Source organism: Nannospalax galili, unplaced genomic scaffold (assembly GCF_000622305.1).
Source record: "Nannospalax galili isolate Female #2095 unplaced genomic scaffold, S.galili_v1.0 scaffold765, whole genome shotgun sequence".
In the NCBI taxonomy this organism is placed as follows: domain Eukaryota; kingdom Metazoa; phylum Chordata; class Mammalia; order Rodentia; family Spalacidae; genus Nannospalax; species Nannospalax galili.
The window spans coordinates 2,575,057-2,601,721 of NW_008352647.1; the positions used below are offsets into that span (position 1 = coordinate 2,575,057).

General features: G+C 41.4%; 1 protein-coding gene across 1 annotated transcript in view; it reads left to right on the plus strand.

Annotated features, from left to right (window-relative positions):
• The first annotated feature begins 1,073 nt into the window (after positions 1-1,073).
• Top1 (DNA topoisomerase I) overlaps positions 1,074-26,665 on the plus strand; it is a 93,831-nt gene continuing 68,239 nt past the window's right edge. The window contains exons 1-2 of the mRNA XM_008849585.3: positions 1,074-1,432; positions 1,737-1,761. Of these exons, the coding sequence (XP_008847807.2) occupies positions 1,400-1,432; positions 1,737-1,761 (58 nt within the window). The 5' untranslated portion in view covers positions 1,074-1,399. The remainder of the gene's footprint in view (positions 1,433-1,736; positions 1,762-26,665) is intronic.

Here is a 26,665-nt window from a genome sequence, read left to right on the forward strand (position 1 = left end):
GTTTTAGTTCAAGACTTGCTACTTACTAGCTACATGCCCTCAAATAAAGTCTGTTTGTTTTGGATAGTCTATTAAATACAATTATCACCATTGTCCAGATGAAGAAACTGAGGCTCGCAGAAGTTTAACGAGTTGTCGGAGGTCGCATAATAACAGAGCACAATTCAAACTTGGGTTGGATTGACTTGTAAGCGTGGGCTCCAGGTCACTGCGTTACTGTCTGCATTCATTTGGTGACTGGGGGCCTCTTCTGTTGGAGGAGCTGCTGTTGAGTCCTGGGGACTGAGGGCTGAGCAAGAGGACACGTCCTCACCCTCACACATCTTGCATTCTATAGGGAAGATGGATGGTCTATCACCAGCTACCCTATGAGTAACTTAACAATTGTAACTGTTATAAGAGATGCTTTGTGGCCTACACATGATCTCCTGGTGAAAAAGGACTGTGTGTGTGTGTGTGTGTGTGTGTGTGTGTGCACGTGCGGCATTTTTATTTATTTATTTTTGGTTTTTTGAGACAGGGTCTCCCTGTAGCCCCAACTGGTCTGAAACTCACAGAGAGATTGGCCTGCCTCTGCCTCCCGAGTGCTGGGATTAAAGGTGTATGTACGCCCAGTGAAAATTTGAAATAATTCTAAAACAAATGGGTGTGAAGTAACCCAGAAGTTGGAGGCCTGGACAAAGGCTGGGAGGGGACTCATCCGGATTAACGCTTTAGGGCCATGCGGGCATCGAAGGGACGCAGCTGAGCGAAGTAAGGTCGATCGCAGCGGCCGAAGGATTTGCAGGTCCAGCTCCTCCGGCTCTAGAGACATGGAAGAGGGGCACCCGATCCCGGCCCCGCCCCGCTGAGGCCCACCACGTGGCCGCTCGGGTGGCCCGGGTCCGGAGACGGTGTCCGACCGGCGCCTGCGCACAGCCTGACCCGGGTGTCGGCGTTCGGAGAACAGGAGCTGGCCCAGAGGTTGAAAGCTGCTGGGGGTGGGAGGAGGTGGGAGGAGTCGGCTCCGTATGCAAATGAGAGGAACCCGTGTAGGCCGGGGGCGGGGCTCGCGATGCAAAGCCGGCTCTGCCTCTGGGTCTTCGATGAGACAGGCCGCAACCCTCAGCCCCTTTCCGTGAGCTCTGACGTCGCCGACGTTCCATTTAAAAGCGGCCGCGCAGGCGCAGTGAAGCGAAATGCGAACTTAGGCTGTTACACAACTGCTGGGGTCTGCTCTCACCGCCTGCCCGGCAGTCTGTCAGCGCCGCCGCTTCAGCTGCTCTGGGCATCTCGGACCCGCGGCCGTCGCCGTTTGCTCGAGCTCCCGGACTCTCCGTCCGCCCGCGCAGGCCGTCCAGTCTCTCCGCGTCTCCCCCGCGTTTGCCTCCGAGCCCGCCTCGCCTGCTCCCCCGCCGACATGAGCGGGGACCATCTCCACAACGACTCCCAGGTACGGCCCGCCGGCCCCCTCCACGCAGCCGCCCGCCTAGGCCCTGCGCTGACCCCGGCGCTCCCGTGGGTCCCGCACGGCCGCTTTGACAGGTCCGAGTCCAGGACTAGGGGCGGCCGGCCGGAGCAGCTCGGCTCGCCGGGTCCCGGGGGAGGCCTCCAAGTTGGAGTTTGGGGCGCTGGCAGCCCTGGGGAGGCCGGGTCCGGGGCTCAGGGTCCGGGGCTCAGGGTGGGCCCGGCCCCCGGCCGCGCGCTGCTCCGGGGTTCATGTGCCCGTTTCACCTTCCCTCCTTTTCTTTCCGCAGATCGAAGCGGATTTCCGATTGAATGGTGAGTGTGTCCCCCGCCCCGCCCCGATGTCCCCACGCCGCAGCCGGCCGCCTCCCCCGTGCCGGGCCGGAGCCGGGCAGAGGACAGACATGGCGTCCCAGAGACTAAGTCCCGGCTCCTCGCTCACCGGCCCCATTGTTCCCATCGGGCCGCCTCTGGACCCCCTTTCCCGGGGTCCCACCCCCCCCAAATCACGGCCTTCCCAAGAGGGGGCAACGGAGACCCCGCGTCGCCCGTCGCCGGGCCTCGGGCGGCTTCTCTCCGCCGGGATTCTTCCCGGGAAAGTCGCCTTGTCGACGGTCGGGACTTAGTCTCTGCGCCATTTTCTTTTTCTCTCTCCTCCTTTCTGTGCCTGTGTCTTTCTCTCCCTCCCTCGGCTCCTTCCCTGAGCTGTCCAGAAAGAGCTTTCTGCAGAACAGAGCCGTGTAAATCACAGACCTCACCAGACACGGAAAGCCTGGAGACTGAATTATTATAATTTTTTTCCCAAATAGAACTTTATTTTGGAGGTTTCTCGCTTCATGTTTGCTTGCTTTTTCTGCTTCCAGAATGAAAGATTCCCTCAGGCAACTGTTGGTAGTTGGGTTTTTTGTTGTTGTTGTTGTTTTTTAATAGTGAGATGTTTATGATAGCAATTAGCTCTAAAAACTAAAACCACCTTTTGTGAAGCTCTTAGTATTTCGGGATTGTTTTCCTCAACTTGTGCTTTTTGCAAAAAGTTTGCAAGTTGTCCGTGTGTCGTAGTGTGTGTGTTGAATTTGAGCATATTGACCCCCCCCCAAATTAAAGTATTAGGGAGTAGAACTTTGCATTGTGCTCAGGTTCCCAAGGCAGTGGTTTGTTTGTTTGTTTTTGAGAACACAGTTTAGTGTGCTTGTCTTGAGGAAAGTGTGTTGAGTATCTCATATGGACTTGGTATTTGCTAGCCTTTTCTTTGGGGCTGTAGGGAGTTAAAAAAAGGTTTTATTTATTGAAACAAAGAGTGGCCAGCCCCCACTCCTGTTTCCTGTTCATTCTTCTCAGAAGCTGCTGTTTTTCAGGAATCAAGAGTTAACTAGCTTTTCCCACATCCTTAATGTTTTTGAACCCTTTTCAAACCAAACCAGTCATTTGTTCTTTAAATATTTCCACTAAAGTTACCCAGGGAAGAGATACTCCTCCACCCCCACCCCCTCAAATAAAGAAAACCTACCTTTATAGGTTTCCAACAATCCTATTTGTAGGGTGCTGGGAATTCCCACCTATTCTGACGGTCCATAATCCTACTCAGTTGAGTTTCAGTTCTGGGAACTTCAATGGGGAAGCTGATGAGTAGGCTTTCTGATACAGCAGTCCATAGGGTTGGTTTGCCTGCCCTTCTGAGAGCAGACTTAGGTTTAGATTTAGAAGTGAGGTGTCCAGAAAGAGATGGCATTGAGAGTCAGGAGAGAATCTAGGGAAAGTATAATTTTTCTTGAACACCTACTATGCCAAGCACTGTGCTTAGTGCTAGAACAGAACCTGTGACCACCTCACTGCCTTTGCTCTCAATTCAGTCTATTGGAGGAGACGTAATTACTTAATTACAAGGTTTGTGTTGGGGCATATGTGTACCCAAAATGCTTTGGGAGCATAAGGACTTAATTTTATCTGGGGGTGGGGAAATTTCTCAGAGGTGACTCTGAGCAGGGTATTGTGCAAGACTAGGTGCTGAGACTTTTCAGGGGCTGAATAGTTTCTTGAGTACATTGATCTAACCAGGTTACTAAAAGGGGGAGGAGGGACTCCAGTTTAGAAAATCATCAAGCATATAGATGTTTCTTTGGAAAGAGAGCAAGGAAAGGGATGTGGCCAGGTGTCCTTTTGAACTCTGAAGGAAGGTAGAGTTTAGAAAAAGTATTTGCTCTTACGTTGGGCTGAGTAGGTAATCTAATACTGAAACAATTTAGCCTTTTTCCTCTTAAGAAACTTAACTTCTATAGTTCTCATCTAAATTATACCAAGGAACTATTGAATGTGCACATACATGATTGTGAGCTGGGCGGGCTATTCTCCACTGCCATTTTTATAGAGTGAATTAAACTGCCCATGTTGACTTTCAGACTGTTTTCACATTTCCAACAGTGATATTTATTGAATGCTTAACCATCTGCCAGGCATGAATCTCAACTCTTTCCTTGGATCATCTCATTGATTGCTTGGAAGGACCCTTATGAGTTAGGTACTATCCTCTCCACTTCGTAGATGAGGAAATGGGGTGCAGTCTAAGGCAGTGGAGCCCAGCCTCATGCAGTGGGAATGAAAAAATGAAAAGTTGCCCATCTTTTGCAGAGCAGTTTAAGGAGAGAAGGAAGTATCTGATTCTCATCATTTTCTTCTTATCTGAATCTTGAAAAGCACTTTGTCTTCCTTTAAGACCTTCCATGAAGTGTCTGATGCTGTAGTAATTATCTTGTGACTACTGTCAAGATGTAGTGTTACTGTGTGCTTGCTGTATCAAGGAAATTTGAAAGGCTGTTTTTAAAAATAAAATAACTATATTCTGGCTTCTTTGAAGTAAGAGAGTTTGCTTAAGCATGAGTTAAGTGAGCCTGAACCATCTTGCAGATTGATGAACTGCAAGGCCACATAGTAAGATTACATATCCCTCATTTTGCTTGCTCATGTCTCCCAAGATGCAAAAGACACTTTTCCCTCTCCCCTTGGAGCTCATTCTTTATAGTACTTAAAACCGTAGCCTTTTGTATGAAATTTAGAGCATTCCGGGCCATATTCAAATTCAGCTTCTGGGAAAATGCTATATGTGCAGTGTGTTTATATTTAAAGTATTAGCAATGAGCTAGGAATTTCAGGAGCACAAACCATACCTCTCTCTATCACCTTAGTGAAAAGACTTCCTTTGTAATGGTTGTTAGCACTAACTAGTGAGGCTGAGTCATTATTACAGGTGCCTAGCTCTAGAGTTGATAACATCAGGTTAAGGTGTTAGTGATCCTTTTTCTGTTTCAAGAACTTGAAGTTACTGTCTACTGGGGTTGTGTTGGGAAGCACACCTTCTACTGTGGCTCTAATTAATATATAGGTTTTTTTTTTTCTTACGTATTTACAGACTGAAAAGGCAGCAAAGTAGAATATTTGACCCCATCATGTTATGATTTGACATCATGTGTTGATTCTGGTTAGTTTAATGGATTTAAATTAATTGAGGGGAACTGTTTCTGATGCTAATATAGATAGCCGTACATCTGTGCTTCCTGTTTGTTAGGTGTGAGTTGGGGTAGGCAATGGGGTGGCTCATGATGTGACTCTCTGAAACATCTCATCACATTTTTAAAACTGAAAATTGATGGTAGCTCTAAATGAAGTCTGGAACTCAGTTTGGACATACTTAAGTATTAGGCTTCAGTGTTGTCTTTTTACACTGCAAGCCAGACTTCTTGATGTACCCTTTTGCATTAGTAAGCTGCTAGTATCTTGAAGCAGATCAGATCTCACAGACAAATTTTAGGCCCAGATAGTCCTGGTAAAACAAGAAAAATCCAGGAATTACTAAGGAAATTAGAAAAAAAATTCATGGCTTAAAAAGACAAAAAATTAGGTAACATTGCTAACCCTTTCAGGTACATTTCTTCGGTGAGTACACAGAGTAAAATGGAAAATAAGAACTCAGGGTTGGTCCCCAAATCTTACTTTAACCAATATCAGGGAGAAAAAGAAAAGTCTAACTTTCCTGCATGAAAATGATGAATTTTGAGAGTTTGAAATTTGTCTGGTATAGTGTTTGTTTTCGTTGTGTGGTATGGGGAGGTTCAAAAACTGCCTTGTCAGTCTGTAAATATGTTAGAAAAAAACATATTAATTAGAGCCATAGTTGTCTTCTGTTGCTAATGGTATGGGAAAGAATTCTGTCATCCTTTCAAACTGCATTTCATTTTAGGAGACCACGTTATTCTGAAATTATTCATATTAAGTGAGCATGAATACATATGTGCATTATAGATCTTCAGTAACTTTTGCCATATATATTAAGTGCCAAGTAAAACTGACTTTCTTCAAACTCAGTCATTTCCCTGCAAGTATGTTTTGTTAGGGATTGCAACCTTCCTCTAAGACAAACTGTGGTGTTTGAAATGGATTCCAAGTATAATTAATTTCAGTGTAGATGTAATTTACCTTGAGACTATGGAAATGCTTGCATTAAGTAACTGGTGTAGAATCCAGAGGTTTAAAAAAGAAAAAAACAACCCTCGAAAGAACAGGAAAGTACATTTGTTGGCATTTAGAAGAGAATCCTTATTCTCTGTGTCCTGTGGTTTATATGATTTTCCCTTGATTACTTTTAGTCGACTAACTTTGCAAAATAAAGACATTTTGGACAAACGATAGGGAATTCAGCTTCTTAAGGTGAAGAGTTTAGGCTAGAAAGTCCCAGAGTGACCCATAAATAGTCACTGAAGTATTATGTTTAAGGGAGGATTTCAGATGTGTTTTAAAGTAAGTGATCCCTTTTTTGTTCAGAAGCGTGGTGATTGGGTGTTCACACCATTGTTATGACCTTGTTGTGATGTCAGCGCATTACTTGGTTAATGTGAAAAGAAGGAAAGAAAAAGTAGTAGTTAGCTCTTACTTTCATTCTTTGTAAATTTGAAGTTTTGAGAAGCAGTTTTCTGTCCTGTGTCCAGTAGCATTGAAATAGGGACTTTAAAACCGAAGCCATCAGCTTGGAAGAATTAGCCTTTTTTCAAACTTCCACTCCCCATCACCTGTTTGCCTTTCTAAGTGCTGGCAATATGTGCTGTGTTGATAGTGAGGGCCTGGGCACTTTAGAGGGCTATGAAGAAGGGTGACTAGGGCTTGATTAGGTAAGAAAAAGCTAGCAGAATACCCATTTGGATCTTAATTTGGTATATATGTATATTTGCTAATATTATAGGAAGTGGCTCATAGTTTGTTAAATTGACTTAACAGCAATAGGTACTGCTGAACGAACATGTTTTCTATTCTATGCATTTAAGATCCTATGTATTTTTTTTTTAACCTGAGAGAGAAGTGTCATTGCTGATAGAGTTACACCTCTGGGGTGTATATAGATTATAATGTCATCAACTTAGACTGCTTATATCAAAAGTCGTGTTAATTGTCTGTTACTTATCTTGCAAAATTTTGATAAAGACAACTTCAAGTTTTCGTTTCTTTTTGGTGTTTGTTTTTGCTGTCTTGTTTTTGATTACATTCACTTATCTTCCTATTGCCTTCACCTTTATGTACTGTACTTAAGAATTTTTCTGAAATACATAAATATTTCTATTTGCATCAAATTTGAAGGTGGGTGATGCATCTTTACCAAGACATTAATGTTTTCTTGCTCATTTCTGTGAATTTAAAGGAACCACCAGAGTAACTCCAGCCCCTTTATATTGGAGATCCTTGGGCTAGAGAAATCCCAGAAAAGGTGTTAAAGCTATCAGCCAAATCTCCATTTAGTTAACTTTTTTGTTATGTAAATTAAGAACAAACTTCAGGTTTTCTCAGGAATTTCACATTTTCCTAGTAGTTTTTTGTTTTGTTTTGTGGGGTTTTTTGTTTGTTTTGTTTTTTGTTGGTTTTTTTGTTTGTTGTTTGTTTTTTGAGACAGGCCTTACTTTGTAGTCTGGACTGGCCTAGCACTATCTCTGTAGACCAGGCTGGCCTCAAACTCAAAGAGATCTGCCTGCTTCTGCGAGAGTGCTGAGACTAAAGGTGTGCATCACCATACTCAGGCCCCCAGTTGATTTTTTTTTTAATTATTTTTATTTATTATTTTCATTTTATGTGTATGAGTGTATTGCCTGCATGTATGTGCATGCACCTGTGTCGTGCAATGCCGCGGAGGTCAGAAGAGGGTGTCGTATTCCCTTGGAACTGGAGTTAAGGATGGTTCATAGCCACCATGTGGGTGCTGGGAATCGAACCCGGGTCCTCTGCAAGATCAGTCAGTGCTCTTAACCGCTGAGCCACCTCTACAGCCCCCCCAGTTGATTTTTTAAAATATCATTTATTTTGTGTCTGTGTGTATATGCGTACCAGCATGCGTGCGCTATGTGTGTTTATGTTCATGTCATAGTGTGCATGTGGAGATCAAAGGACAGCTTTAGAGAATTGGTTCTTTCCTTCCTTCTGAGAATGACAGAAAGTACCTTTACTACCACCATGCCATCTCACTACCCAAGTTTCTCCTTTTTTTGTTTTGTTTCATTTTTTAGTATGTTGAGGGGGCAGTGTCTTCCTGTAGCCTCAGCTTGCCTGCAACTCACTATGTAGACCAGGCTGGCCTTGATCGCACAGAGATCTGTCTGCCTCTGCCTTCTGAGTATGTCGTCATGCTCAGCCTAGGTTTCTTTCTTTCTTTCTTTTTCTTTCTTTCTTTCTTTCTTTTTTAAATTAAATATTTTACTTATTATTTGTATTAGTATCTGTGTATTGCCTGTATGTATGTAAGTGCACCCATGTCATGCAATGCCCATGGAGGACAGAAGAGGCTGCTGGATCCCCTGGAACTGGAGTTACAGACAGTTGTTAGCTGCCGTGTCGGTTCTGGGATTTGAACTCTGGTCTTCTGCAATAGCCAGTGTTCTTAACTGCTGAGCCATCTCTCCAGCCCCAGGTTTCTTATTTTTTAAGGGCAAGAACTAACCAACCAGTCCTTGGTCCCAGTGTCCTTTGCATTGTAACTTTTAGCTCTACTCTGCTATCTCACTTGGTCCTAGATCCTGAGTTGTGTTTTGAGAGATCTTAATATGTAGTTCCAGGCTGGCCTGGAACAGAGATTCTCCTGCCTTCACTTGAGTACTCCACCACACCTGGTTTACATTAGACTAATGTAGGTTTTTGCCACTTACTGTAAGTCCAGGTTTTGATCTTGGTACCATATATGAATGTCCAGAGTTATAAACATTCATAGACATATTATTAATTGGAAGGAGACTGAAGTGGCAGGTTTCAGGATCTGGGTCATCTGAAATATCAACTGCTTAAGATGCTTATTTTACCCATCTCTTTATGGTAGCCCCTTTATTTGTAATTGGCTATTTGAGCTCTTCAGAAAAGGAAGTGAAAGGAGGGGAACAAATTTTGAGTGCATATTAGACACCATGTTTTTTTCTTTTTAATTAATTCATTGTGCGCCCATGGGCATATGTGTATGTATGAGTATATGAGTGTTTTGCCTGCACGTAAGAGCACCTGAGTGTGCAATGATCACGAGAGGGCATCATATCCCTTGAAACTGGAGATGCAGTTGTGAGCCACTCTGTGTGCTGGGAATTGTACCTGGGTCTTGTAAGAACAGAAAGCATTCTTAACCACTGAGCCATCTCTCCAGCCCCCTAAATACCATGTTCATATTACATCTGAATTGGAGTATGGAAATTACATAGACTTATGTGAGAACCAGGAAAGAACTTTTTCTGTTTTTTTTTGTTGTTGTTTGTTTGTTTGTTTTCATTTTCACCTCCCCATTTTGATAGTATATTGCCTTGGTGAGGATTCTAGAAACTACTCAGGCTGTAATCAGTAAGCTGCCTGTACAGCCTGTCCTTAATTATCTGCTGGCAGACATAGCCTGAACCCAGTGCACCTGGACTATTAGATATCCAAGGGCTGCTTTGATATTAAGGCTGGAATCAGGCCGGTATTAGAGGGAGGTGGTAAAGAGGGAGGCTATAGGGGATACACTTGTGAATAACTGCTGAAATTGGAGTTGGATTCAGAAAAAAATCTAGGTAAGTCCTTGCTCTTGCTATGAAACTTGTATTAGCCCCATGTTGTCTCATCTCTAAACAAGAGTGATACTTTCTGTTTCACAAACAATTGAGAATTAAATGAGTGTGTGAAGGTTCCTCCTTGTCCACTTTGCAGAATTTAAACTTTGGTGAGAGTATATCTATTCTGAATTGGATCTTTATTTTCAGTGTTAGATTTGAAGTAGTGGTATTAGGATTATCCCTCACTGGTATTTTCTGCTAATTTTCTGACATTTACATAATGAACTGTAGCATGTAATTAGAGTTGTTTTTCCCTGTCCTGAACTGCCTTCTATACCCATCTCTTCCAATTGTAAAGCACTCACTCCCTGTGAAATAAAAGGGTCTCTAGATCTAAGTTTGGACTAAGTAGGAACCAAATATATGTTGTGTTCCTACTTTTCTAAGGCAAAATTTCCTGAGCAATAGAGAAGATAGGCTAAAAAAAAAAAAAAAAAATTGAAGAACAGCTATTGTAAAGATTGTGTCGGTAGCCATAAAACTTGATGAGATCATCTAAATAGTTCAGAAAAAGAGGGCTCAAGTCAGATCTTTGAGGCAATCCAACTTTTAGAGATTTGGTAGGGAGAAGTAAGGACAGGAAGCACAATAGCTGAGTATTGTATCACAGAAGACAATGGGAAAAGCTGTTTTTAGAATGAGGGAGAGAACAGCTAGATTGACTAACTTCCTGACTGTTCAGTAGAACTGTGGATTTTCAAATGAAGATTCCCAGAACCTTACCTTTTAGATGCAAATAATACATGAAAGGCCAGATTCATAACTTGTCCTTTTATAAACCATGAAACTCAGTATGTCTTATCAGCACGTCTCTTCAAAGGCCACCGTTTCTCCCCTCCAACATTTTTAGACTGAAACACTTGAAAGCACCCAAGAATGACCTTCGTCCTTATGCATTTCAGTTGTTGCTTAAAGTGACCAGCTCAGCCAACTGTGAAATAGTAATTTGGGAGGATAAGAAGAGTGCCTTAAATAAGCTCAGGCCTGTAATCCTAGCTACTTAGAAGGCTGAAGCAGGAGGATCACACATTCAAGGCCTATTTGGGCTACCAAGTGAGTTCCATGCCAGCCTGGGCAATTTAGTGAGATGCTGCCTAAAAAATAAAAAGGAGGCAGTGGTGCATCTTGATGAAGCTGCAGCCGAGTATTCAGGAGGAGCTCTCCACATCATGAACCTAGCCATCAGCATTGCTGTCCTGCTGGCAGTCTTGCAGTTATGCCAAGGGCAGAAGGTATTTAGTCTGGCCTGTCTGGTTGACCAGAGCCTTTGTCTGGACTGCTGTCATTGGAGTGGCATCAGCTTGCCCACCCAGTATGAATTCAGCCTGACCCTTGAAAAAGTAAATATGTGTCCTGTGGCACTGTGAGGGTGCCTGAGCACACATGCCGCTCCCAGACCAGCTTTACCAGGAAGTAAGCACATCATGGTCCTCACCATAGCCAGCTTTACCACAAGGATGAGGAACCTATACATGCAAGCTCCATCTCTGTACAGCTTCCCCTATTCAGATATTCTAGTCAGAATATCTCTGTGCTCAGAGGCATGCTGATCAAATGTGAGAGCATAGGCCCTCCTGGCTACTGCGTCTGCTTTTCCTGTCCTTCCTTTAAGCCACAGATTTCATTCCTCTGTGACTGGCTGGGTCCATGGAGAATTCAGGAAGCCTTAAGACCCAGTGTAGAGATTGTACTTCTTTGAGCCTGCTCATTCCCTCCCCCTTGTCCCTCACATACCTTGGGGAGAATCAGGGACCCTATCCCTCATAAGGAACTCCAGTGCTACTTGTCCTCACCCCCCCACCCCCACTTTGTGTCCCTCTCTGCACACCACTGACTCTTTTTGTACTAGAACTGCTTTTGTCTGGTGGTGTTGGGGATGGGGGGAATGGCTGGCAGTACAGCTCAGAGTACAGTACTTGCCTACATGCACAAGACCCTAGTTTCAATCCCCAGTATTACCAAAAACAACCGTTAAAGATTGTATTTAATAATTCATTATGTGCATGTGTGTAAGTGTACCCGTGTCCTGCAGTGCTCACTGAGGTCAGAAGAAGGAGTCTGATCCCCTTGAACTGGAGCTACAGATGGTTGTTAACCACCATGTGGGTGCTGGGAATCGAACCTGGGTCCCCCGCAGGAGCAGTCAGTGCTCTTAACCTCTGAGCTACCTCTCCTGCCCATTTCTAAACATGCGCTTACGATGCTATATGCTCAATCAGGAAGTACTGATTTGCCTTGACTGTGGGGCGAAGTAATTTTACCTGGTGACAAGCACCTGTCACATATAAACCATTTTGTATCTCATATATTAAATTACAGGTTAGGGCTATTTGGCAATGATTAATGTTCTCCCCTCTGTACTTGGGATGGTACAATATTTAGAAATCATAGGAAGCTAAATGTTTTATGTTTTAATTGGCTGTATTCCTGCAAACATTCATAAAGTGAATATCTGTGATTGGTGGAGATGGATGAACAAGACATACTTTTAGAGTAACTTTAAAAATTTTTTTGGATTTTTTTTTTTTATGTGTATGAGTATTATGCTGCATGTGTGTAAGTGCACCTGTGTTATGGAGGACAGAAGAGGCTGTTGTCCCTGGAACTACAGTTAAGGACAGTTGTTAGCCACCATGTGGGTGCTGATATTCAAACCCGGGTGGGTCTTCTGCAAGAACAGCCTATGCTCTTAACCACTGAGCCATTTCTCCAATCCCTAGAATGGCTTTTAGGATAAATACTAAGAAGTTAGTGTGTTGTAGGTATGCACACCTCTGCTGAGATTTTTCCTCTGGGTCTTAATCAAGTCTCCTGTCATACCAACATGAACAGGAATTGGAGGTTACTTTTTAGTAGTTACTGTTTTCACGGTCATTGTGAGAGAGTGATGGCCCCATTAATTCTCATACTTGAGAATCCTTCGTACAAGACATTGGAACTTAGAAACTTAGACTTCCAAAGAAGTCGGAATTCATTACTATCACAGAAGATGGTTTTTAGTACATTTACATTAAACCTTTTCACCTGGAATAGAAGAAAAACTGAAGTTTTGTGTATTTATTTCCCACTATCTTTTTGTGTTGGGTACCTGTGTTACATGAACGTTAGAATAATTTTCTCAAGTTGCCCTGATCAGGTTGATGGTCAGAGTGACTATAAACGCTCAATGTCTATGCACAAATAGGCCTATGTGATATTAATTCAAGTAGAAACTGTTTAAATCCTTGAAACTGAATTGTAAGTTACAAAGAAGTTGAAGTCTCTCTTCACAAGTTTTTTTTTTTTTTTTTTTGTCTTTTTGAGACAGGGTCTCCCTGTAGCCCCAGCTGGCCTGGAACTCACTATGTAGACCAGGCTGGCCTTGATCTCACAGAGCTCCGCCTGCCTCTGCCTTCCAAGTGCTGGGATTAAAGGATGTGCCACCACACCCAGTTTTTTTTCCCCAAGTTTTAAAGAAGTAATTTTTAAAATGTGTGTGGATGTGTGTACATGTGCTTGTATTATGAGTGTGAGCAAGCGTGCAGCTGTGTGGAAATGAGAAGACAACCGCACCAATGATTGAAATGCTGAGCTTTTTTTCAGTAAGTTTTAATTGTTTCCAAGCTAATTAGTCTTATGAGTCACCTGGGAGTGCTTGGCAGAAATACATATTCTAGTTCTGTTCCTAAAAGTTGAATTTGTATTGGAGGATACTGAAAAACCTGTGCTTTTACTGTATCTCAGCAAGTCCATATGATTGTTCTGACTAATGCTGAAGGCCCATAAACCACGTGTGGAGTAAGAGATTTTTGCCTGGACTTCACTATCTTAATTAGTTAGCTAGGATGCGTATTTTGCTTCATGAGATTAAGATGCTCCATTAGTCAAGCTATCAAGCTTATAAGGATTTTCTTTTTAAAAGACCAGAACATTATTTTTCAATATATAATTATAAAAGTTTAATGCCAAGTCCCCACGTTCTAATTTAAATAAATAGCCTGACCAGGAGTGGTGGTGTGTATTTATAATACAAATACATGGAGGGGGAGGGTGGAAAATCAGGAGTTCAAGGCCATCCTTGGCTACATGGTGAATTTGAAGCAAGCCTGGGTTACATGAGGCCTGCCTTAAAAAAATAAAGAAGAGAAAAAGAGGTAAGTTCTGTTTTTCATTGAACATTTACCTAAATAACAAAGATAATTAACTGGCTTTGCGGGATTTTTGCTGTCTCATCAGAATCCTGGTCCTTTTATTTACTTTTATTGTTATTTTTTAAATTTTTTGCAGCCACAGCTGGCTTTGAACTAGCTATGCAGACCAGCCTGCCCTTGATCTCACAGAGATCTGTCATTTAATCTGGGATTAAAGGCTTGTGCCACTATGCCCAGCAGTGGTCCTTCCTTTAATAAACTATTTAATCCTGATGATGTTTTTTTTGGATGGGGTAACTGACTACAGCTCAAAGAACTAGAGCTACTGTGGTTAAGAGAGAGCTTTAAGTATAGAGTACAATACTGAAGATTTGGTCTTTGCAGGTCATTGTCATTAAATTAATTGGCCCTTTGCTACTATATAGTGTTGTTCATTTTATTTTATTTTATTGTTTTTTTTTTTGAGATGGGTTCTCCTTGTAGCCACAGCTATGTAGACCAGGCTGGACTTGATCTCACAGAGATCCACCTACTTCTGCCTTATGAGGTATGTGCAACCATACCTGCCCCTGGTGTTGATTTAAATGGGATATGAATAGAACAGTGATGCTTCTCAGAGTATGACTTCCTGATCAGCAGCATTGGCATTGTCTGAGAACTTTTTGGAAATAGAAATACTTAGATCTTACCCAGATCTACAACTCTAAACTCCGAGGGTGAAGTCTCAGCCATCTGAGTTGTAAGCATTATACCAGGTAATCTGCTGCATACTGAAGTTTCAGAACCAGTGGAATAGAACAAGATTTGACGTTCATCTTCTATTGAGCCTCATACTTTTAGGAAAACAAAAGACTGTTGACAGTCCACATTCTTATCAGTGAAATAAGGACTTGGGAGTTAGATAAACTTGGGTCAACTCTTGTTAGCTAGGTAGCCTTCAGCATGTCACAACTTATTCTAATGTTCTCAGTCTATAAAATTTTTACTCACATAGTCATATAAAAGAGTACCAATGCCTGAAGTCCGAACATTGGGGAGGCAGAGACAGGATTGTGACTTTGGGGCCAATCTGGACCACATTAAAAAAATCAAAACAGCCAAAGCCCCCTGGGCCTGGTACTAATCTCCCACATCAAATTGTTGACAAGAATAAGATAAATTGACTGATAGTAATAATCTTCTAATCAATTTCTATAATCCTGGCATTTGTGTGAAGTCTAAAACTTGTTTTATAGCTGCTTAAGGCAGTATTTCTTGCTTTTTTTTTTTTTTCACAAGGCTTCATGACTGGGACTCATTATTTGTACAGTGCTTGTGCTTCCTTACAGTTATGATGTTGAAGTAATTCCTAATGAGGAAAGGGCTCTCTGGAGCATAAAAAAAATGAAGGAGCCCAGTCATGTAAGACTATTGGACTTCTCTTATTCCTAAGAATATGTAGTAATTCAGTAGGAAGAATAATTTCAGGTTTCTTCCTATACTTCAGTAGTAGTTCAGAGAATGGCCTGAGCATTTCAACCACACTCAAGTGTAAAAGGCTTCTTGATTGAATTAGTAATGGGGTAAGTGAAGAAATGCATTAACATTCTTGACACCTTTATGGCCAGTCAAGGTGTGGACTTGGGACCATTTTGAGGCCCCTGAGCATTACAATCAAAGGCAGGTTAGACTGAACTCTGGACTCCTGTGTAGTACAGACAGGTCTATCACTGCTTTCCCTACTGCCCGGGCATTAAGAGCTCACTTAATGGAAGTGAAGAGGGCAAACTTAACAGGAATGGGCTTGCCCTAATTGAGCTGGCCCGAGAAGGTACATTTTCAAGTTAGACAAGTCTCTTCCCTTTTAAGTCTACCTCCTGGGAAAAGAGAAGCATTTGCAATATAGGAATGTCCCTGTAAAAATGAATCTTACTACAGAGAATTATATGGAGACAAGAGTAAAACATTCTAATTTTGTCTTATGCTTAAAGGAAAAAGACATGTTAATAAAAATGGAATTTGTTTACTTTGCTCCTGAAGTAGACTAATAACTTCCTCTGCAGACTGAAGCTCCGATTTTTCCAGGGGCACTGTGCAGAAGCAGTCTACTTAGTGAAGGCCTGCCTAGCCAGGCAAACTTTGGACTAGCCTTTAGGACCTGCATAGCACAGTGTAGTGAGTGCCACGTAGGAAAAAAACCAAAAACCAACAGGTGAATTAGGATTCTAGACAAGGAGTCTCAATCCTGATTTTGTTGTCTCTATCCAGAGCAGGTCACACAATATAGTACCTTAGGTTCCTTACAAGTAAAAGAATGTTTTGATCTCAAGTTTCTAGATCAGCACTATCCAATTCTATATTGTCCAGTTTGTCATATGAGACTTCTAACAGGGAAGCAAGCACCCTCCCCCCAACCCAATTTATTCCCTTTGATCAATAGTCCTTAGGGGGTAAGGGCACAGAAATGGGCACCTTAGAACTATCCAGTAGGTTTTCTTGAGTCTTTGGTTGATCAGCTGAGATGAAAGACCCTAACTCCTTCCTCAGGGTCCTGGTTTGTCACAGTGATTTGGGAGATGGGTTTCCAAAGGGGATTCCTTAACTTCTCACCGTTCATTTAGACACTTTCCCCAATTCCCTTTCTGCCTTACTCAGTGTTATGCTAAATACTGGAAAGCACAACCCTGGCCCTCTACCACCACAGGTCTCTCCAGATCCTTGTCACTTAGCAGTTTCTCTATCCTCCCAGTGTGAGCTAGGTTTTCAAGCCTTCAGACTTCTCAAAGTGGGACCCTCTATGCTCTTCTGCATGTCACTGATCATATGGGTGGGTCTCTGGTGCCACTGCTTTCATGAAGACTTTTTGAACCATCACCATCCAGTGGGACCAGGGTCCCTAGGGCTACAGAACTGCCAGGCTCCCCTGTTGGGCTCCCCAGGCACATCAAGGCATCCTTGGCAATGACAGAGCTGCTGTGCCTACTGCCGTCTACTGTGGTACAGATACTTATCTTGAATAACAGGTCATGTCAGCATGAGAGGCTGGCCCATGGAAGTTCTGTACTTTTCTTGACCTCCTTAGTGCTAATTTTAGTGTTAAACAAAAGGGAAATTTTAAAAGTCTTCTGAATGGAAGTTCTTGTTTTATCCCTCTGCTGCCTAAGCTCCTGGCTTGCATTGGCATGCAGCCAGTTGCATTACATGCTCAGAACTTGGCCTCTGTGGCCCACTGGGCCAGTTTATGGCAACTGGTAGTGCCCAGAACAGCTACAGCCCTGCAGTTACAAGAAGCCAACATACAAGGCAGTCCCGCCCCTCCTCCACCTGCCTTCTATTTTACTGAATTTGAATTTCAAATAGTTGCATGTGACTAGGTGCTACCATATTGGATAGCACAGCTTTAAGTAAAATTTAGATATGACCCAAGAGATTCAGATTTATATTTTGTTTGGAGTGGGGTGGTTGGAGCTCTTGGAACTTGCAAAAAATCTGAAGACAGTTGTGAACTTTGTGTTATAAGTTTGAATAAGTTTCTCTTCTGTATTTCTACATTGCATTATCTAGCCTAGATGATGTGCTAGGAGAACCTGTCACTTAGAAGTTCAGAAAGTTCTGTTTTACTTGACCTCTTCAGTGCTAAACAAAAGAAAATTTAGTCTTTTGGATGGAATAAGTTCTCATTTCATCTCAGTGCCCCTTTGAAATAGGCTATGTCTATTTTATAGTTGGCCAAAAATGCTGGCTTAAACGTTTGTGGATCAGTATCCGTTAACATGGTTACCATTTGCCTACAATTTCCTTTTAAATTTTAAGTTTCTCGCATGTGATGGGTAACAAGTTTACTCATATTAAGTTATAGTCAATAATAAGTAATTGTCTTACCATAAGTAGAGAGACTCTAAGATTATGCAGGCTACCAAATAGCATCCAAAAGGCTCTCATCCACAGTGTTAACTTTTAGTAAAAGCAGATTAGAACTATCTGTGTTCCTACATTTCAGATGGAGCTGTTTTCTCACTTGCCATACCCATGTTGCATGTAGGCTACAGCTTGTAAATAATCGAGCTCACAATTAGCTGGACATGTTAATCTCATGGAACAAAATGGTGTTATAGCCTTGGCGATTCTGAGACCACTGACAGTAGACATAGAAGATCTTAGATAACTTGAGGAACTTGTGTAAAGACTAGGAATAGACCCAATTTCCTCTAGGCTTAGCTTCAAATTATAATCAGGTTTTGGAGAATGGAGGAGGAAATGATTAGGGATGAAACAGATGCCAGATATTTAATCACTAACTATGACTCAGTGTCTGAAGGATTCTGCATTTTCATCTGTTAATCCTGAGTCGTAGGTAACACTGCCATCTCTACCATTGAAATTTAGGCTCAGAGCAGGAATTTAATGATTAATGTCACAGCTGAGTTAAATGTGAAATGGAACAAGGTAGAGGGGGGCCTTGGTGACATCCCCAGAAATAAGGACTGTAGTAGAATTACTCTCAGACCAAAGGTTCTCCTTTTGATGGGTCCTAAAAGATTAATATTGAGCTCTGCTGCACTTTAAAGTGTAATCCTTTTCCTACCAAGGGAAGCTTGCCTCTGTGTGTGTGTAGGTTTTTGTTTTTTCTTCTTAAAAATAATTTAGCTTTGGCGGGGCATGGTGGTGCACACCTTTAATCCCAGCACTTGGGAGGCAGAGGCAGGTGGATCTCTGTGAGTTGAAGGCCACCTGGTCTACATAGTGAGTTCCAGGACAGCTGGGGCTACAGAGATACAGGGAGACCCTGTCTCAAAAAGACCAAAAAAACAAAACAAACAAACAAAAAATTCAGCTTTTGATTGAAGCCAGTTATTCCATAAATCAGTAAAACCTACTTATTTGAGTATTCAAAGAAAAGGTTTTTTTTTTGTTGTTGTTGTTGTTGTTAACTTAAGGATTAACCAGAAATCTGCTTCTTCACTAAGAAATTTCATCTGAGTTAGTAAACCTGAACAAGTATGATCTCATTTCAAAGAAAATAACATATTTTACCATCTTGCTGCTTAAGCAGCAAAATTAACAGTGGCCTTTCTTTAGTTTTTATTCATATGACTTATTTTGTAGATTGTAACAAATCAAATCCAGTTGATTAATGGGCATTCATAGGGTGAAGGAAAAAGATGGCAATGAAGCTTAGCATGGATATCAAGAGCTGGAAGTAAAAGAAGGTTGGAGAATGAGAAAGACCCCTTCCTATGGGTAGCATTGGAGGTATTTCTAGTCAATTAGAATGGTGTTGTACAAGCTCCATTGACTTTCTTATACCTGTGAACTAAGAATATTCTTACATTTTTAATATTGGAGAAAGGGGGTGCTTATTTCAGTGACACAGGAAAATTATGTGGAATTTATTCCAGTGTTCATAAATGAAGTTTTTTTTGTTGTTTTGTTTTGTTTGAGACAGGGTCTTACTAGGTAGCACTGGCTGATGTGGAATTCCCTTTGTAGTTCAGGCTGACCTCAAACTGACAGAGATTTGCCTGCCTCTGCCTCCTGAGTACTGGGATTAAAGGAGTGTACCACCAAAATACAGTTTTATTGGACTGTGGCCACACTTGATTGTTTACATATAACATGGCTGTTTTTGTGCTGCTGTGGCAGAGGTGAATGCTTTGAAAAGAACTGAATTAGTTGCCAGACTTTGACTATTTGCTACGTAGCTGTTTGCAGGAGAGGTTAGCTAACCTCGGTGCTGTGTATCACAGGAAGCTCATAGGGCTCATGTTTGTTGATAGCCATAACTCCCAAAAGATTCTGTATAAGCTAGATGCTGAGTTACTGTGAATTTGAAGCTTCGGTAATTTCTCTTTACCCATTATTCTCCTCAGTCCCCTCTTTTGAGACAGCATCTCACTTTGCTATGTAGCCTAAGCTGGCCTTCAACTAGTGATTCTCCTCCCTCAGGCTCTCCAATGCTGGGATATAGCCCTACATAACCATACCTGGTTTCATTAAATTTTAACCCATCTTTTTTTTCTAGGCATTGTATTTTCTCAACAAGAGTCCCACTATCATGACTCAGTTAATCTGTTTCTCTAAGTTGGGCTCTGCCCACTGATGTCCAGACAGCAAAGACAATTTCTCTTTTAAAGAGTCTGAGGAGGGGAAAATGTCTGATTTACTCACCCCTAATTTACCTAATCTATGTTAGAATAGCTGTGCGATCCACCCTATAGGTATCTCTCCCTTTCAAATGGGAGTTGGAAAGTAGAAGGTAAGAACAATTTTTTTTCCTCAATTACGTACTTAATAATCCTAGCTGCAAATAAAGCAAGCTAAGCCCTGTCAGGGAGGGGGCCTACTCCCTTACCTCAGAGGGACTCAGTTGAAGTAGAAACTAAAAATACAACCAGGACCATCAAGAGGGCTTAGAAAGTAAAGTTCTTGCTGGGGGTGGTGGCACACGCCTTTAGTTCCATCACTTGGGAGGCAGAGGCCAGCCTGGTCTACATCGTGAGTTCAGGTCAGCTGGGACTACAGGGAGACCCTGTCTCAAAAAGACCAAAAAAAAAAAATTGAGCAATTCCGAGGCTTTTAATACCATATTAAATTTCTAATTAAAATTTCTCAAGGATTGAATAGTGGTGAGATAGACTCAAGGACTTTGCAAGTCCTTGAACACTTGACAAGTTTCATTTAAGTTTGATTTTTTTTCCCTTTCCCCCCTCATTTAATAAGGACTTGTTTCAGATCAAAAGACTCAAACAACAAACTGTTGACAAAAATAATCCACATTGTCAAATTTATTTCAAAAAATGGTATTAATATTATTGCCCTAATTTAATTTACTTTTCTAGAGGGTTTATTTGACATGTTCTCATTCACAAAAATACATTACTAGATTTGTAATAGCTCCACACGGTGCTCTAATGTGGGGTATAACTTCTAACTTAAAGCAGCTCTTGGGTGCTGCAACTCAGTAAGCAGCTCCTGGAATTTATGAATGGAAAGACCTATGTACCCTGAGTAATGATATTATTTTGAAGAAATTGATAAGAATCCTTAAGCCATAAAGCAGCCTCAGAATTTAAAGCAGAAGTTACAGAATGAGACTTCTCACAAGTACTAGAAATGTCAAGGAAACTGAAAATGGACCTGGATACAGGGAGATCGGAGCATTAGCAGAGACAAGCCTAGGGAGAACTGGGAGTCTGCTTTAAGATACTAGGAGAGAGGATCTGATTTTCATCTTAGACAGGCACCCAGGTAACGAAGTAATGGAATAAAATATGTAAGCCCCAGTATTTGCTTGTGAGACATCTTCTTCTCAGTCTCTTTTTCATCATACTTGATCAACTCCAGCTGGTCATCCCCCATCTTTATCATCATCATCATCCTCCTCCAGTAGGGCCCCTTCATCAGCAGAACTCCATCTTCACATTAGTGTTTTTTTTTGGGGGGGGGGGTCTTTTGAGACAGGGTCTCCCCTGTAGCCCCACCTGCCCTGGAAGTTACTATGTAGACCAGGCTGGCCTCTGCCTCTGCCACCACACCCAGCCTAGTTTTACCTTTCTTTAGGGAGCTGCTGTTCTGCTCCTTCTCTGACTTATTCTTCAGCTCTGCTTTCATGTTCTGTTTATTTTCATCCCACCCCAAGCTTTCCAGTAGAGAGCTTACTTTAAAAAAAAAATAATTAAAAAAAAATCTGCATCTACTTCTTAATTGCTTGAAGACATCGTTCAATTTTCCTGACTTAGACAAAGATCCAAGATCCACTCTTAGAATTAATGGCACTTTCATAAAATGCTTTCTCAACGCACGCTTGGATTTAGAGAGCGATTATGATACAAGCAATAATAGGAGAACATGCATGCATTGGATTACTGTATATCCCACTATAATCTATTGACAGTCATAACCAGATCAGATGAACTGAGTACAGGGCATGGAAAAGATGTTGTACTGATCAGGTATCTCTGCTGTAGGTTGTCTTCAGCCACACATGCCTTTCTCTTGACATACTGGACAAAAGCAAAACTCATGAACAGAGCAACCCATAATTTTTAATATTTTGAGAAAATTGCCTCCACATCAAACTTTTTGACCCCAGTGTCATTCTCAGTGAATACACAAGAGTTCATGGAGCAGGGACCTGTCTTCATGCTAACATTGCCAGCAGTCACATTTGTTAATAAAGTTCTCTACAAAGCTGAAAAATGTGGCTGAAGATTTAAAAAGTCTCACAGGAGAGGGGAGGGAAAAAGAGATTCAATTCTGAGTCTTCTGATTCTATGTGGAGAAGAACAAGTACTGCTGCTGGGTGTTGGCAGTGTACACACCATCACTTGAGTGTTGGTCTCTTAGAAAATGCAAGTTTGATACATTCTTTTGGCTTAATGTCATGACTTATCAAAGTCTTTAGCAGCTAATTCTGGAACCTAATAAGGTAAGTCCCTGGAAACTAGAGCAGTTGTAGATTTTTTCCATCTCTCTTTTCAATATCATTGATTTAACAGCTACTACTAGTGGGATGAATTCTGGTGGATTAAAAATATTCTCTGTGTGTGTGTTTGTTTCACACACCTTAGCCCATGTGTGGAATGGAGGTCAGAGGACAGTTTGAGGGAGTAAGTTCTCTATTTCTACCATGTGGGTCCTGGCGATTAAGCTCAGGTTATTAGCCTTGGCAGCAAAAACACCTTTACCCATTGAGCTACCTCACAAACCTGAGTTTTGGTGAATTTTGTGTTTACTACGAAAGTTCAGGAGAGCAGGAACTCACTGTGCTTCTGGCAATAGTCCAATACCTAGAAGAATGCCTGATACAGAGTTGGCTCTCAGTTCACAAGAGTCAGTATTGTGAAGCCCAATTTCTTTAAGGAGAGAACTCATTTATTTACACCTATGCCATCTTCTCAATTGGAGACCTTTTTACTAGTTTGAAGATACTAACTCCCTAAATGGGGGAAGATCTTGTTAGTTTCAATAATGAACCATTCTGTGACTGAAGGTCAGGCACATTTTAAGAGAACAAAGAAATGGTAATTTGTACTTAAATTGGAAACAGCTGAAGAGATGATTCAGCGGTTAAGAGCTTGCTAATCCTGCAGAGAATTGGTGTTCGTTCCCCAGCACCAATGTCAGGCAACTCTTTCCTGCCTATAACTGACTCCTGTGGCCTCAGTAGGTACCTACAGACACACATAGGCACTTGAATAAAAATAAATCTTTTGAAATAGGAAATATTACTTCTATCTTTTCTGATTCTGGGGTTCTCAATGTTTGTGTTGTGTCTGTAGTTGCTTATTTATTTTGCAGTATTGAGGATTGAACCTAAGGCCTTACCTTGCATGCTAGGTAAGTCCTCTGCCACTGAACCACAGCCCCAGCCCAGGGTTTGCTTTAGAGCTCACTCCTTCCAACATTGTTTTTTTCTCTTTTAAATTCCGAAGCTCTTAGAGCTTTTAGCCAGGAACTGCCTCTGTCATCTGGCTTGGAAAAACTATTTGTGCCCTAGAATTTTGAAAACATTCTCACTGAGAATCATTGTGAAATAAGGACTCTTCTGTGAACTCAGTCAAATCAGCTACCGTTAAAATGCATCTACACGAAAATGGACCAACATTCGTAAAGGTGGCTTGAGATGGATATGTTGGGGAGAGGGGTGGAAAGTTTTCCCTGTTGCTTCCTTTTAATGACAACAAGCTTTCAGGCTTCTTAGTTCCTAGGGAGACTCACACCTAATATTTAACCACATTCCCAGATGAGCATGTTTATTGCCCCAGACAAGCTCCTTATCTGTCCTAAACAAAAAGTCTTAAAGCATTAGGAAATACTGAGTGTAAGTATTAAGTATAATGTTGATTTTTTTTAAACTCTAGCTTTAGGGTTGTGTTTCTGTGAGGTTCAAGATTAGAGAGGAAGGAGAAGATACAGGCTTTAATCCCAGTAAGAGTTTTAATAATGAGGTGGTAGATACCTTTAAAAAAACATTTACTGAGTATACTCACTCAAATGTTTACAGTGTCCATTGTGTTGAGGTGTGTGTGTGTGTGTGTGTGTGTGTGTGTATAGAGAACTTTCAGGAATCAGTTCACACCACCTTGTTGAGACAGGGTGTCTCTTGTTTTTCTGCTGGCTTCCAAGCTTCAAGCAATTCTGCCTTTCTGTCTATCTCACCATAGGCTTGTTGGGATTACAGATAACATGCCACTTCATCTGGGTTTACAGGGGCTCCCAGCTTAGAGCTAGTGCTTTTACCCACTGAGCCATCTCTCTTAGCAATACTGGAAATCCCTCTGGCTTCTGAGTACAGGATTGTTAGAGGAAGCCAAAATTCTGTTTCTTCAGAAGTCATTTTCATGATCTATCTAGGGAAGAAAAATTAAGAGTTTTTATCCAGTGTTGCCTAATTGGGCAAGGTAGACTGGGGCATTGTTCCTCCCTCAAGTGCCCATAGAGAACCTGAACTCAGAAGTGATTGGGTTCAATTCAGTTCTGTATAAATTAATAGTAAAGATTAAGTAATTTTGTTTCATTGAACGTTGACAATGTGTTTATAATTTTTTAGAAATTAGCAATTCCTTTGAAATCATACAGAATTGATTTAACTTTGAAAATAAAAAAATTGAATATCTCTTAGATTTTCTGGGCCCTGGGTATTTCATCTACCAAAGAGGTATATTTTGCAAGGCACAGATACCAAACTTATGATGCGCAGAGACTTGAAGCTCTCAAGAACTCTCATCTAATAGTTAAGTGGTTCATACCCAAGGTCACACACCGACAGTGCAAGAATTAGAATCAGATTATTTTTGCTGTCTTGAGCAGGTCTGTTCCCTCCAGCATCTTTCAGAGATCCCCTTTGTTCTGCACTGCTCTGTGATGTCGCTAATCATACTGTGTTTGGGCTATGATTTTTAATGTTCTGTCTCATTAGGATGCCTTTTCTTTTGTACATTAACCGTTAAATCCTGTGCAATGCTAGTATCCTACTGTGGGAAAACAGTGGGAGCCCCTTTACCTGTGTCATTTGGATGTTTCCTAAAGCTTTTTTGGTCTCAAGGAAGCACACTTTAGATAATAATAACAAAAGCTGTTGTTATTTCTTTAAGGAGCTAATTCTGGAACCAGTCTTTTGTTTATTCATTTACTTATCTGTCTTTACTCAGAACCATTAGGTTGGCAGATTCAGAAAGATTTTCTGGTGATACAATACACAATTGTTTGCATTTTTCATTTTTTTTTAAACTTAAAAAAATTTATTATTTTAATTTTATGTGTATGCATGTATTGCCTGCATGTAGGTAAGTGCACCTGTGTCGTGCAGTGCCTGCGGAGGTCAGAAGAGGCTGTCAGATCCCCTGGGACTGGAGTTACGGACAGTTGTTAGCTGCCGTGTGGGTGCTGGGATTCGAACTGAGGTCTTCTGTAAGAACAGCCAGTGTTCTGAACTGCTGAGCCATCTCTCCAGCTCCTGCACTTTCCATTTTTTAGGCTATCGGTCAAGCTCAACACATTCTTGCATTTAACAGACTCTTGAGGGGAAACAATCCTTTCTCTAAAATGGTTTGACAACATCTGTTCTTTGATAAATTCCAGGTAAGGGGAAAGGAGATCTGCTTACCTTTATAAACAATTATTTCCCGATGTGTGGTTCATATATGTGTATCCTTATTCACTTTACTTTTTACTTGTGGGTTCTTCTGACCAGGATCATCATCAGATAGTCCTACTGTTTCCTTAAGTACTACATGACTTCATTTTCTGCATGCACTCAATGCTCTTAGCCTCTTTATGGTCATCATCTGCTGAGATTTTTGTATTTTCTTTTAATATAGTTGTTTTACTTTTACCTTTCTTATATACACTGCCTTTTGAACCAACTGACTTTCCTTAACTATGGCTTTTCCTTTTGTTCCTTTTCTTGAATTGGCTGAGTAGAACACCCTGACCCTACCTTAATTTTATTTATTAAACTTTATCTATTGGTACCTGGTGTAGAGACAAAGGTCTATAATCACAGTACTTAGGCAGTAGAGGCAGAGTCTTGAGTTCTGCAGACAGCCTGTGCTACATAGATAGCCAAGACACTGTCTCAGAACCAATGACTGGGGGTGAAGCTCAGTGGTAGAACACCTGAGCAGAGCCTTAGATTTGACCTCTGGCTCCGCAGTGCACACCCACTTTCCCTCCCTAAACAAATTCTTTCTTGGAATTATGCTAGTCTTCTTGTTGTACCCTTGCATAATAACAAAAATAAGGGATTGGAAAAGAAAAATCTTAGGGATCATGTTTATTATGAAAAGTTTCAAGGATTCACACAAGCATGTGACAGTAGTATGCTAGTCACCCAACTTCAGTAACTTGTAACCTTTTATTAGTATTACTGTATGTATTCTAACAGCTCCTCATCCACCCCCACCAGAGACTATTTTAAATTAAATTTCAGACATCCTTTATTTAGAAGTACTTCAGTGTGTATTGTCAGAAAGTTTAATGTGTCAGTTTACTTACATGAATACAGATCATAGTCAATAGATCAGCTTCTTTTAAATGTTTGATGTTTGGAAGACACTGGGAATTGCTCTCAATTCATCTTTCACTTAATTTTTTGTTCTTTTGATTTCAGTGCTTTTTAGTGATAGATTTATTTGAACTTGTCAAAATCAATTTTTTTTAAAGCTTAGTAATCTTCTGTTTTGTTTTGTTTTTTTGAACAGGGTCTCTCTTTGGCCATGGCTGGCCTCAAATTCACTATGTAGATGAGGCTGACCTCTTTCTAAGTGCTGGAATTAAAGATGTGTACCACCACCCAGGCCAGCTTGGTAATCTTTAAAAGTAACTTATAAAAGTGACTTTGCTGGAGAGATGACTCAATGGCTAAGAACACTGGTTGTTCTTGGAGAAGACCTGGGTTCGAATCCCAGCACCCACATGGCAGCTAACAACTGTCCATAACTCCAGTCCCAGGGGTTCTGACAGCCTTTTCTGCCCCTGTGGGTATTGCACAACTTGGGTGCCCTTACCTAC